Raw genomic sequence first — 15,117 nt, 5'->3', positions numbered from 1 at the left:
AATGAAAAAGCACTTAAGTACTTAGTATTTGACAGCCTTTACTTATAGAGCACTTTGTGGTGTGAAAAATGACTTACAAACATGATCCCATCTAATCCTCACTACAAATCTATAAATTTTTTTTTCAATCCCCGTCTTGCAGATAAAGAAAATAAGGTTTGAAAAGGTTAAGTACTTGCTCAAGATCACACAAGTGGTAAATGTAAGAAGCGGGATTTGAACTCTATTGTTTCCTGACACTACTACATCAAGCTGGATTTCAGAAGTATTTGTTCAAACAGAATTAAATTACATTACAGAAAAATTGTCTTCATAATTTTCCACTCCCTGAATAATGACAAACTGGGGGCATGAGCTGATGTCCAAAGTTCCATTAAGTTTGTTGACTCAGTAGTAAAATTCTGGTTTCCCTGAGGCAACAGATTGTATTCTCAAACACTATGAATACAGTTTCGGTGCTTAAATATCTTTCATTATAGAATGAAATATTTTAATCAGAACGTTTTAAAAAGTTGTATATAAATAAAGACATGTTAGACAATACCTCAATCCACTGGCTATAATAGCTCAACCCACTCCCCCAAATTCCTCAATTATATACTGCCAGGTACAAACACAATGCAAATCTCCCTAACTGAGAAATATGAAGGAAATATCAAGTCAGTCCATGAAAAAATGAGCACTATTCATACTGAATAATTTTGCAAAATATTTTTTTTAATTCAAAATGGAGGTGGGAATATATTTAGCAAAAAGGACATGGTTATAAACATCTACTCCAAACCTGATTTAAAGGTCTTTGATTAGCTAACAGATGCTACCCATAGCAGAGGGAAAAAATGGAAGTACTTATACTTCAGACTCCAGAAATCTGCTTTATCACATCTTGACAAATATTATTATAATATACCCATCTGGGTCTAAGAGGAAAAAAAAGGTTTTAATAAGGAGCTTATTTCTTCTTTTGCAGATTTAAGCAGCACAATCAAGTGTGTTCACATACAGGATGATTTTGAACTGATTAAAACACACAAAAAAAAACCCCCTGCTTTCCAATCACATAAAGCCTTAAGTTAGACATTTTTACTTTTCATGATAGATCATACACATTAGCTCTTTACTGTTTTAGATTCTCACTAATAACATAAAGAGACCATCATCAACTATGTGAAGACATCAGCCAGATTTTGAAAAAGGGTTTTTTAAATTAGTTACCTAGAAAACCTTGACTGGTGTAAAATGTAGAATTATTCTAAAATTAGTGATAGAAAAAGAAAACTGATATCTTCTAAAAGGTTTTATTCTTGAATAAATATACCTGCAGACATGGTAGGGAACTGCCTAACATTCATCAATGATTAGTAAATTGGTATAGAGTATCTCTATTAACAGGACTCTTATCAATTTATTTCTCATGTAAAATTCATCACAAGCATTAAGGAGCTTTGTTAAACGTGGACTTTTGAACCCTAACTTCATTCCCAAACTTTGGGAACAAAAGAAACTTAAGTATAATTAATCATGTTGCTAGGTTCATTCAACATCATTTTAATGTGCTTAATCCACTCTTTCCCCATCCCCAGATGTTTAATCCATCTCCCCCCAATGGTGATAAGTCATCAACAACAAATGATTAGGGTGAAGTAGCAATGATAGGCAACTATGACCAATAATGGACACTTAGCTATGAAGTTTACACACACAGAACACAATTGGCCGTACTAAAGTACCATATTATTACATGAGTTTAATCACTCTATTCAGTTAAATCATACACAACTTTGATAGGTGACTTTTCTCTATCAAACTGAAAGCTTATGATGCTAGTATTGATCTTATCATTACATATCACCACTGTAAAAGGTGATGTTAAAGTTTGAAACTGTTTCTATAAATTTAAAAGAAAATTAAGAGCTGTTTAAAAAGAGAGCTATCAAAACTTTGGTCACAGAAACCATATGGGGAATACTATTGTATATAATGTCAGATAAGAAAACTGCATCAGTTGTTCTTGTTTATCAATTTCTCCTTTTTATGAGGGAGGTACAGTTCTGGGGCATGCAAAGTGAGTTAACCCTAAAATAATAGATGTAGTAACAAAAGGAATAAATATTTTTAAAGCAAGCAATTAAGAACAAAAAAGCAATATTGATAGCTAAAGGATTAAAAAATAATAATTTGAAAACTTTCAAAATTTTATCATTCTACTGGGCCAAAATTCTCAAAGAGAAAATACATATTTCTGCTAGACTTGTAAATTCCACGAGAAGATGGACAAAATCTTTTCTAAGCTTGTATTTCCACCCACAAGCACCTAGCACAATGTTTTTTACTTTGAAGCGAATTAATAATTGTTTACTGAACTAAATTAAATGTTTGGAATTTCCTGAAGAACACACAAATACAAACACACATACACACACTCTCTCACACACACACAGCTATGGACAGAGGACACCAAATCCATGAGGAAAAAAAATGCCATGGGGACCATGAAAAAAAGATGAAAGGGCAATCTATGAAGCATGAAAGAGATGGAAGATGGACTACACTTACGACAGAATGGAGACCATTGGATTATAGATACAGCAAGGGCCGCCATCAATAAACATGAAGGGATGAGCTGATAGCCTTTGAAGGACCAATGTGGTCTCATATGGCCCAGGACAGCAATGGTCAAAGCTTGGCAGCACCTAGGCAGGGCCTTCATCCTGCAGTGGACAGAATGAGGCTGTGATCATGATGAGGTCTATTACAAAAGCCATCAAAAGACAGGAATGGTTTCGTGATTTCACTTTTAATTGCTATGGAGAATGACATTTACAAAGCTAATCAATTTAGAAAACTGAACACTCATTTTAAGAAAAACCAGCCCAATCCAGTAGTTACCTATTAATAAACCTAGCAATGAATGACTCTTCAAAAGTAAGGAATTTGAAAGTATGATGGGGAAAATACATATTTAACTAATGCTTCCTCCTCACAACATGCAAGCAAAAGAAGACCCTCATCAGATCTGTTGAATGGCCTTCCAAATTCATTTGGGAGATGTGATGAAAATGGATCAATAATTAAGTGCCAACATTTAGGCTAAAATTTGATTTTTTTCTACCTACCACTAAAAACTAAGAAAGCAAGGATATAAATATTTACTGAAATTAGAGAGAAAAATGGTCTATCTCTAGATCAGTAGTTCTCAAAGTGTGGTATGGTGACCCCCTGGGAATCCCCAAGACTCTTTCAGGGACCCATGAGGATAAAACTATTTTTGTAATAATAGTAGGATTTTAATTTCTAATATGGTAAATATATAACCCCCCATAAACAAAAATTCTTTGGGGGAGGAGAAAATCCTCAGTAAAAAGGTCCTGAGACCACAAAGTTTGAGAACCACTGCTCTAGATAAAGACTGACAAAAGTCAGTCTTTTTCCATATTTGTTAGATGAGCATTTCTCTTCTCTAGTTTTCCACCTATTGAAAAAGGATAATGCCTACCTATGAATGACTCTTTGGAAATATTTTCCAGATGAAAGTGCATAACGATAACCGCAATTTCTGCATCTTGGTTGCCAATGGAACACATGCTTATGACATAATGCATAGTAATCATTCTCTTAAGCAATGAACATTATCTTTAGACGAGTTAGAGCCAAAATAACATCTCTACAAGCAGCAAATAGCACTGCAATTGATTGTTCCTTTCTTGAGAAAGTAAAAACAAGGAGAATGATCAGTTCCTAAGTAGGGCTAACTCTTCTTTGAGGAATAACTCTTCAGTTTTATAAGAGAAATGTTTCAAGTTACTATGTTTTTTAAAACCAATGTTTTCTAACGACAATCCATCAAACCAAAGGATTCAATCAGCTTGCATGATTTCCTAATTTTTTAACAAGTTCCTAAACTTTCATGATGGGCTATTTTGGGGTCTGGGTGGGGATTTTTGTATGCCACTTTTCCTAACAAAGATTCAGCCCTCTCCAAATCAAAATTAAGTTATTTTGAAAAATCGAATGGTACCTAACATTACCACCCTCATATATTTCTGGATATACAAGGTGTGATGTATTCATCAACCTTTAGCTTCAATCAGCTTCAACCTCTGCAACTTCATTGTTAAAATGACCATAGACATAGTTCTATTCTTATTCCAATTGTCCTGATGCCTGCTCTGTGACACTTTAGGACTTCAGAGAAAAAAAGGATGACTGAGAAGGGTATGAAACTCTCACAAAGATCCCAGAATAGTCAAAAGTAGTAAGACATTCAGCTAAGAGGAAAAGAATGGCTCAGGCCATTGAAGGGAGAAATATCTAAAAAGGCAAAAAGAACGACTGAATGTGAGCTGGAGAGTGTAGGAAGACAGGATAGAAGTTGAGGAAAAATATATGGTTTGCTTCAACAGGCAAGGGCTTCCAAAATTTTTGAAAATCCACACATGATAATTACGATATATGTTGCTTTGAAGTCAAATATGTGTCATTTCATTGTACTTGACTAGTATTAATCACATATAGTCAGATAGTGCTCTGGAAAAGGAATTTATTCTGCTCAAATATCAAATTTATCATTTTATCAAAGCTAAAAAGCTATCAGCAACTGTCTCATAAACTTGTTCTCCAAGACAAGTGAATGAGCTAGCAAATAAATACCTACAAACCATCATAAATTCATAAGGAAGTTATTTTTTTTAATGAGCATCATCTTGTACTTCCCTGCCTATTTTACAAGGTATGGTTTCTTTCAGTTTTTTTGGTTTGATTTTGTTATTTTCATATATGTATCAGAAACTCGGTAAATAGACATTAAAAAGCAAACATTTCAAAATTCCCCAAGATAACCTAGAAATGACTTTAAGGACAGAAATGTCATTACAAATGAAATTTACTATTATTTATAGTGGTAGCAAAAAAGCTATTTGAATGATGAATCTTCATCCACTTCTCAGCTATAACTCTTTAATCACTCTGGGGACAAAATCATATTTTTAAAGATTAAATTAATAGATTAATCATGTTACTTTTGCCATTCCCAAAATGGCTAAAAACATTGACTACACTAGAGTAGTGATGAGCTCAATCTCTTATGTGCTGGTCATGCTGAGTCAAATTCTGTTATCTTTAACAAAAATAATATAGTGTTTGGATGTTGATACAATGACATCCCTGGTACTTCCACATTATGATAGAAATAAAGCAATGTTTTGAATCTCATTTTAATAGTATTCTGATGGGTTAAAACATTAATGCAGCTTCCTAAGTTCCATAACCTGCAATCAAAAGCCTAGGCACTGGGAAAACTGTCTGAAAGAATCATGTGCATCCTTTATATAACTGTAGTACACACTTCTGAAAAGAGAAAACAATTTTTTTTTGTTGGGGCAGGGGGAGAAGAGTTGGGATTATTTATAGGCCAATGAGATCTGTTTATCTTATTACAAACACAAATATGACCTAATCCACTACTGACGTATGTCAAAAGTCAACCATTGGGCCTCTGTGTTAAGATGCCAATCCTTAAAACTCTGGAACTATTAAATTATCTGACTTCCCAATAGACTTCCAAAAGTGGCAACATCCCCTTAAATAATAGCAAACTGGGTTCTTGTTTTTTAACACAATCCTCTTAATGAAGCCTATTTCAAAATTATACAATTTTTAAAAGTTTCTCAGTCCCTTTCTGTTAAAATTTTAATTGCTATGGAATACTTTACCTCCTGCTCATATTTAAATACCAAAATACCAGTTAAGCCACATCCATTTTGCCTTGCTAGCCTGAAAATTTCACTGCTATCAGAAATTAAAAACCAACCAACTCAAAATTTTCTTCTATTATGCAGTTACTAAAATATGCATATGAAATCAAAGTAATAGAAGTTGGATAAAATTAAATTCCCTACATCTCTACTGCACCATAGTCTATAACTCAGAAAACATGGCATACTCCAGGCACCACAATTGCAAATATGTCATAGGTTATTCATAAAGTCAGGAGACAAAAATGCACACAAACTTTTGTCATGATATTTTTCCCTTAACATTTTCTTTTAGCTCAAGCCATTTTCAAAAGCGAAATCTGAAAGTTGCTAAATTACTCTGGATATAAGAAAATATCTATCCCAATAATCCCAAGCCTATATATTTGGTTGTGATAATCACAAATATCTTACCATATTGTCTAAGCTTACTAAATGGCTGAAAATTTGGCCTGGGCTTTGTCTTATTCAATTTTCTCTCACCAAAGAGGAGTAAGGAAAAGTTATCACTAATTTAATATTACCACCCTAAATGTTCTCATTTCATTTGATCTTGGTTCATGTCAAGTTTTACCTGTTTCTCATCAACAGAGATGTCACACATTTGCCTTTGAAACAAAGTTCAAGATTATACAGACTCAGAATATACTTTTTGTTCATTAATTATATTAAATTCATAAACTTTGAGCAGTTCTGTTTGCAGGGTCATTAAGTGAAATAAATCATAACTTTTACAAACAAAGTAATGTTGGCAAAATCGCAAAAATCTGATCTCTAACAAAGAATGCATTTCTTCAGGTAATCAACTTTCGTCACTGTTAGCTGTATTTATACCATTTAAGGTAGTTGATCACAGTAAAGTGATAATGAGATCAAGGGTGGGGATTTGGTCCTTGCATAAGTCAGTTCATTGACTGGACCCTTAACCTCAGCTAACTAATACTGATACCACTAGCTAACCAATAACACAGACAACTAGCTGAAAAAACTGAGAAGCCCGAGACAATGGGCCACATTCTACATGAAGTAGGGGGAGTCAGTAAGACTTGGATTCACATGCTGCCTCTAATATATGTTAGCTAAATGATCATGGGCAAGTCTGAGTGCCCTAAGCAAATGAAAATACAGAAGGCAAATGAAAATACAGAAGGTAGGGATTTCCCCACACCAATCCAAATAAAAGAAATCCTTCAACAAAACAAAATAACAAGAACAACAACAAAAATCACTTCATTATTAATAAGGTAAAAATATGCATCCTTGTAAAAACTGTTAGCAGGCTCACAGAACTTTTTTTTTTGCAACCTATGAGAGCATACTTTGTTTCCTGTAGCTTTACTCAATTATAAACATTTTAAAATTTCATTTTTAATATAGCTGTAAATTTTATAGTTAGTACTAACAGATCACAGCTGAAGCATTTTATTCTTAGCCCAAAGAGAATGCCATAGCTATTTTATCTCTGTTGCTAATCTGTCAAATAGCATTAAGCCAGTTATATAACTTTGGGGGAGAAGAAGGGGTCTCTTCCATTTTTAAGGTGACTTTAAATACAAAATACAGCAGCAAGTCAGAGATGTCTTGAAGAAAAGGCTCAGAATTAGAAACCAGGACATCCATTTTCTTGTTATATTTGTGCTGTATGTTTATTGGGCAGCTTTGAGGACCATGTTTTTGCATGCAAAAGGAGGCTTATGTGACTTAACCTACCCTCCCTAGAATACAAGAACAACATAAAAATCTGCAAAATTTCCAATTGCTTTTGAATTTCATGTGTTTTTTTTAAGTTGCTTTATTATTTCTCATGAAAAAGTTAAAGCTATGCTTTTGGAAGTGGCCATACCTAGTGGAACTGGATCTGGATTGACAGGACTCTGCTGCCTGGAGTGGCTGCTGCTGCTGCTGCTGCCACCACCACCTTTCTTTAAGTCTTCCGCATCACTATATCGACGGATCCAGTAATTGAGCTCCTCCCTGTCTGCTTCCTGACATCGCCGTAGCACAGTGAGAGATCGCCTTGTTTTTTCTACCATGTCCATAATACAGTTTAAGAGCTATTAGGGAGAAAACACAAGTAAATATATGGATAAGAAGGTAAAGTATACGACATGATCATGAAGCACTTTATTTATTTATTTATTTGGTGTTCTGGCTTGTAATTCATAGTCAACTTAAGAATCATGGCATGTTGACTTTGAGGGCAAGTAGAGAAGTGAGACAATGAAGAAAAACTTCACTTAAGGTTTCCCCCAGCTGATGCCCCTATAAAGTCTGAAAGACAATTAAATATATAGAGTAACAGTTCATTTAATTTAGTGGTTCTTAACCTGGGATCCATGTACTTGAGTTTAAAAAAAAATTTTGTTAACTGTTTCACAATAATCTTGTTTTCTACGTAATCCTATGAATTTTATTTTATGCATTTAAAAACATATTCTGAGAAAGGGCTCTGAGGCTTTACCAAACTGACAAAGGCATTCATGAAACACAAAAAGAGAAGAATCCCTGATTTAACTGGTTTTGAAGACTTAAGTTTACGTGCAGAGTTGTCCCTTTCCAGAATCCAAATTCATCCAGTTCTGAATTCTACTTAGAACATGCCCTCACTTTGTGTTATTGTCTTAGGAACAGAAGGAGTAAAGTACTAAAACTAGTATTTTTTTATTAGATTTAACCTTAAACAAGAAATTTTTGACATAAGCATTTGTTAATATCTTTACATGGTCAAGGTGTTTCCATTCTTCTGCCCATTCTCTGTCTGTTAGTCTGTGATCAATCATTTCTTCTTGACGTGAGCCATGCAACCCTACAAAAGGAGAAAAGAGTATCTATTTACTCCCAAAGCACTCATTACATTCTCCATATGGATGCAGATATATGTTACAGCATATGTACATAAGCTAGTTCATTTGCAAACAGATGTGCTTATCAGTGAATGGGTCAACCCATTAGCCCTGCCTGAAAACAGAAACACATTAAAAGCCATTCACAGAATCGATAGAATACTGGAGATGTAGAAAACCTTAAAGGTCATCCAGTTCAATCTTCTCCCTTCAAAGATAAGGAAACTAAGTCGCAAATAAGTTATATAACCCAGTCATGACCTGTTAGTTCTTCCACCTAAATTTAAATTTCCTTTATTTCCTTTGCTGTTAGAGGTGGTTTTGGTATTTAGCCTATATTGCTATTTATTGGATGAGCTGGGACTAGAGAATTCAGGTTTCCTAACTGCAAGGTCAATATTCTTTCCTTACACAGCAATATCTCAAGACTAAACAGAAGATCAACAGAAGACTCTGAAATTAGCCTACCAATGAGGAAAACATAAAGTTATGTCAACTTGAGATAAGAATGGCAAACAAAACCATGATATCAGTAAAAATATTTATGACAAACAAAGGCTTTGAGAATTTGACTGATAATTTTTAAAAGTCACAGAGAGAACAAAAGGCATTCCCACTTTGGTATGTTTTTCTTATCTGATACCAGGACATCAGTTCTAATACATTAAAATATCCCAAACAGGAAGCTTCCACTTCCACTTGAATGTGAATTTGTACCAATAGGGTAAGTTTTGGCACACAAACACAAACATGAGTTTATATTTCCATAAGAACATATTTCTACAGGACACTGATATTATTATGAAGAAGACATGACATGATATCTAGGCTAATAAGAAAAACTACATTGCACATATCCAAAGCTCAATCATCATTACTGAAAATGTCTTATTAGATTTGAGCCAAGAAATACAAAAATCCTCCTTTGAAAGTTCAAGAATTTTATTTATACCTCAATTTTACTTCACATTAGAAGTAAATCATCATTGCTCTAGAAAGAAGTAAATGTTTTGTCATTGAACAACAATATTAATCACCATTGAACCTAGTTAAGATGTTCATCATAAAATATGCATATTACTCAAAGGATACACTATAAGACTCTTTCCAGCAGTATCTAGAAAGTTATTGTTCCCCCAATAGCTTCATTTACAGGAACAAAAGCTCAACATACTTTGTAAACTATGGAACAACACACTTGACTATGCACGTAACCTATAGGTTTAAAATACTTTAAAGTTAAATCCTACTTTTGGATTTGCTACTTTTTGAGTAGCGTTTTTCTGAGTAAGAAACTACTTTAGATCAAAATTAAAGCTGTCAAGGATCTTAGACATCACACAGATCAACCTCCTAATTTCATATGAAACAATTCAAGTCAGGCCAGACAGTCAATAAATATTTTTGAAAGATCTACTACGTGTCCGGCACTGTGCTAAATGCTGGGGGATAGCCCCACCTCAACGAGCTTACTACACAATCTAATGTGGGAAGATAACATACAAAAAGAAGCTGAAAATGGGGGTGGGGCAGGAAAAGTATTAACCCAGTACAAAAGAGTGCAGCTGGGCTGGCCGGCCTGGATTTTCTTTAAATGAAGATTTTGCTCAGCCTTACAATCCTCCCAATCAGAGAGACCGAAGGTACTGATGAGGTGTGAGTAGGAAGGCTGATGCAATATCAATGGATGGACAGTTTCTTAATCCAAAGAGTGTAGTGACTTGTCCAGTATTACAAAGATAGCAAGTGGTAGAGTCATGTAATTTGTTGTTGAAATCCTCTAACTTCAAAACCAGAGCTCTTTCCCCTACATATTGGCAGTGGTTATAGTCTCCATAACTGCCCTGGAGACACAACTTTTAGGCTTAAGATACATTTCCAAGAACAAAGGCTGCCTGTCTCTGAATCTAAAAGTTGAACCACAATTTAATTTCCATTCTGCTCAAATCAAAGTACGTGCAACCCAATATATATTTTTGGCTAACCAGGGTCATGAAAATTTGTAAGTGACAAACATGATTACATGAAACAATTATCTTTTTATTCTCTTTCATAAGAGTAATATAAACAATCCTTTATGAGGTTCCCATTAAATTAGTAAAAATCTTCAATATTTTAAATTAAAAAAAAGTGTTGCCTACTGAGAAAAAAGTAACCTGGTAAAATATTTCTTGCTAATTTGCATAATACTAGCACATGTATAACAGAAAAAGAAGTATTTAGCTATTACTCTGTTTGTTTTGATTATTTCAAGTTGAAATGTTTGCAAATATGCAATTTTTGTTGACTTATTTGTTGGCTGTGTTTTTTTGGGGAAAAAGCATTACTGTTAAAATTAGTCATCGCAGAAAGAACTGCAAAATGCTGGAGATGTAAATGTGACAGAAGCAACTTGCATGAGAGAGAAATTTTAAGATATCTTTTAAAGGACAAATATTTGCAGAGCTTTTTAAAATTTCAAAAATTCGACGAGATCAATACTACTAAGAGTTCTTGACATTTGGAGGGACACGAGCGAGCAAGCTGTAAGAAGCTGTTTGTAACTTCATTGAATTGATCTGAACTGCTGGTAATAAGCATTTGAGAAATATTTCTGTGCCCAAAAACTTGCCTTGTCAAACCAAGGAAGAACCAACAGGTCTAACTTGGCTCCTTTTATGTATGGTAACCATCTGTCACAAGAAAATAAAAATGCATACTCTGGGAGGAAAATTGCAATGCTTTAAAAGTTTATATTTATTCACGTGGTGGAAGTGAGTACAAAACTCCAGAACACATTGCCACTCTTATTGATCTGTAAATGACTATTAAAATGGAAAGAACCAGAGGAAAATCAATCTTAAAGAGTCACTGAATAGGAAATTTTAGTTCAATGTAGCTTAGATGTTTGGTAGAAAATAATGTCTTAAAATTAGGTGCACCTAAATTGGTTAATAAACTTAAAAGAACTATAAGTTTCTTTTATAAACTAGGATTGCTTTATTATGGAACTCAATTATGATGAAAACACTTCCCTGTTTAAAAAAAAACAAAACATGGCAGAAGTTCATACTCAAACTAGGATTACTAATAAGTCAATTTCTGTACATTCAAAATGGCAGCCTGAGTAACTGGCTCCATTCTTTAAGAGTCAACTTTACATTGAATGATTTCAAGGACTTTTTTGAAAGAAGCACTCAGGTCCACAGATCAACATTTTTTAAAGTGATCTATTATAATTAAAAGTGTTGAGAATCCAATTTAAAGAAAAATAGCTCCTAAAGGGATCATTCATGCCTAGGTAACTATTTCTTGCATATAAGCAATTAGTTTGTTGCAGCTTCAAATGTCATTTGCATTGGAAATGGTGGCATTTAATTATGAAATAGTGTTTGCTACCTAAAATTCAGACATCATCCAAACCTACCATTTGAATAGCTCTCCATTCTCAAGGCTGTAAGGGAGAATGAGTGTTTTTAAAGCAAACAGAATTAAATCTTCAACGGGTGGGGGAAAGGGATCTGAAGTGGCATGGGTCAAATGAGAGACATGACCTATGTTGGAGTAGAAGAATGTTAGAGTGAAAAAGAAAGGAAAAGGGGATATGTATATATGTATATATGAAAATAATCCCTTCCTAGGGATCCTATCTGGGACATAAAAGAAAACCTTCTAAGACTTGTTACAAAAGATAACAACTACTCACTTCTGGTGATTCATATGGCCACAAATAACATGACTAGAAGGAATCTAAAAATGGAATGTCAACCATTATGAACTCTTGGGTAAGAAACTAAAAACCATTTGGACAAGGGTTATGTTCTCCTCACTGTGCTGAAGGCAAGGTATACCAAGGAGAAATATTAATTTGGGAAGTATTATCTAAGAATGGGATTTTAGTTTTTGGACCATATAGCGATGACAGATTAATCAGTGGCCCAAAGATGGAGCATACCTAACAAAGGCTGTTAAGAACGTTATTTGCTAAGTCCCTTGGCAAATATGATAAATGGACTTCTTCAAAGTAAGAAGGATAGGATAAGGAGAACACTACTTTTAAGTATGTAACCACAAATTTAGATACCATAGCAAGTATGTACACAAAAGTAAAAAGAATAGTAACTGAAATAATCAGAAGTTCATAAGGAACAAAATCCAAGAAAGGCGGCAGTGTTAAAATCTGTGCCTTCATATGTCTATATACAAGTGCCTAAGTTAAGGCAAGAAACATATGAAGTCAGGTAAATCTGACCTCATAAGTATCATTGAGACTTGATGGTATTAAACTCATACCTAGATCATGGCCCTGAATGGGTGGGTTTACCTTATTCAAAATGATCATGAAAGGAAGAAAAACAAAACAAACAAAAAAACATGAGGTGGGTAGAGTAGTGGGCTACTCTATACATACAGTATAGTAAGAAGATAGACTCATGAAGAAATCTAAGAATTAGAGAAGGGAAGCATGACAGGGAGCCTCTGGATGAAGGTCAGTGGAAGGAAAAACAAATGATTATGAAAAAGGAAACAAATGAGGAGTTTGTGAAACAGGTCACAACCTGGCAGGGAGGCAAGATAGAGAGCTTGTAACTTCAATTATATAGATGTGTACAGGAGCTCACTCTCTGCCAAAAGCAGAGCAGCTAGGAACTTCTGACTTGCTTTTTAAAATAATCTTATCCTTCAAAATGCGAAGGAACTAAGAATGGGAAATGCTGTTTTGGATCTTGTTCCCACTAGCAGAGAAAAACTGGTTGCTGGGGTAAAAATGATGGGAACCCTGGGACAAAGAGACCATGTCGTCCAAGAATTTGTGAAGGATTGGAAAGGAAATCTAGACGCAGTCTGACATGTTCCCCAGAAATGGGGAAAGCAGATTTCAGGGGAGAGAAATGTAGGATCCTTTACTTGCAAACACTACAGGTGAAGCAGTCAACCAAAAAAGGATGGAAGATGCTCGAGAATTAAATTCTGAAGACACAAAACTAACCATTCCAATAAAGCAGGAAATAAAACTCAGAGGATTACAAAGGAAAAAATCATATTGAAATAGAGATCTAAAAGATCCCTTGTGAATTTCTGGACCCAAGGTTAAGAACTCGTGTTCTACATAAAGCCTTCTTTATTTCCCAACAGCTAGTGCTCTCCCTTTTAAACTATTTTGCATTTATTTTCTTTATATTTATTCTGTTCTATCTCTTTCATATATATATGTATATATATATTTGTAGTCCCTATTAGGATATAATCCTGGTAAGTAGGAGCCATTTCATTCTCTGTAGTTGTATGCTCAGTAGTTGGCACACGGTACTTTGTAAATGTGGGTTGCTATTAAGTACAAGTTGGTGGGAAGATTGAATGAAGTATGTGGGCATAATTAGCCTAGAGAAGAGAAAACTGTCTCAGGTCAGGGAAGGGGCAGGAAGGAATTTTCACAGATTTAAAGAGCCTTCCATGTGAAGAAGGCATTACAACTGTTCTGTCTCACTCCAGACGGTCAAACCAGGAGCAATAGGTAGAAGTAGCCAACAGCAAACTTTGACTTCATTCCAAGAACAACTTCCTAACAATCAGAATTTTACAAATGTGGAATGGGTTGTCTTGAGAGGGGATGAAGTTCCTCTCCTTTGAAGTCTTTAAGCAAAGGCTGAATGAACACTTTTTAGGTATGTTTAAGTGGAGATTACTCTGGGGTATGAGTTGGATTAAATGGCAACTGGGAAGCTTTCCAACTCTCATATATTCTGTGAAACTGATTCTGTGATTTTGAAGCTTACACAAGATGAGTAACCTCTGTTTATCTTAGAATTTGTAGTAACTCTTCTCCTATTTAAGTATTTGCAACTGTACTTCACGGTAACAAGCTTTCCACAAATGGCCTGGTTTACTAGGAAAAGGAAATCCCATGCTGATATATTCAGATTGGTTTTTGGGTCAACACATCCAGATTGAGAAACTACTGTTGACTATTTGAAGGATTCGTAAAGATAGTACTATGCCTACCTAGAGATGGTACCAAAAGAAACACTACAAGGTTTGGCTTTGGAGAAAGTAAAAAGTATAGGTTTAGACAGTCTTTTAATGTATGGACTGAAGTAGGCAAAAATCTCTGCCAACTCTAGCCATACCCCTAAACCCTATGCCTGACTTTGGATTGAAGTCTGCATAGAAGGAAAAGATGACTGTCCTTTATTGCTAATTCTAGGGAGCATATTACAAGTCTACTCTCAACTGGGTTTTGCTGCTGCTACCTAGAAGCTCTTAATCTGGTTAAAAACCTACTTCTTCCACTTTCATCCTCGGACCTTGCCTCCAATATTAACCCTGAGCGATACTGACAATGACTACTAAATGCTTGGGTACTGGCTAACGAAATTCTCATGCTGTGCTAGAGCCAATGTTCTAGTTTCACATTCCGACAATGGCTCCATTTCCTGCTACTTCATGGGCCTCCCTACTAAATTCCCATTATTCATCTCCTGCCTCCAGAAAAAAACCCGGTAACTACTTGCCTTGGGAGAGTAAGTCACCTTTAGTACATG

General features: G+C 34.8%; 1 protein-coding gene across 3 annotated transcripts in view; it reads right to left on the bottom strand.

Moving 5' to 3' along the window:
• RUNX1T1 (RUNX1 translocation partner 1) overlaps positions 1 to 15,117 on the bottom strand; it is a 176,136-nt gene that overhangs the window by 25,729 nt on the left and 135,290 nt on the right. For all 3 annotated transcript variants that reach the window (XM_027856963.1, XM_027856964.1, XM_027856965.1), the window contains 2 exons: positions 8,474 to 8,559; positions 7,597 to 7,807 (listed from right to left, as the gene is read on the bottom strand). In XM_027856963.1, the coding sequence (XP_027712764.1) occupies positions 7,597 to 7,807; positions 8,474 to 8,559 (297 nt within the window). The remainder of the gene's footprint in view (positions 1 to 7,596; positions 7,808 to 8,473; positions 8,560 to 15,117) is intronic.

This window comes from Vombatus ursinus, unplaced genomic scaffold, assembly GCF_900497805.2.
Source record: "Vombatus ursinus unplaced genomic scaffold, bare-nosed wombat genome assembly UNPS02011767.1, whole genome shotgun sequence".
Lineage (NCBI taxonomy): Eukaryota > Metazoa > Chordata > Mammalia > Diprotodontia > Vombatidae > Vombatus > Vombatus ursinus.
Note: the sequence above shows the minus strand (reverse complement) of the source record. Positions and strands in the feature narration are given on the sequence as shown.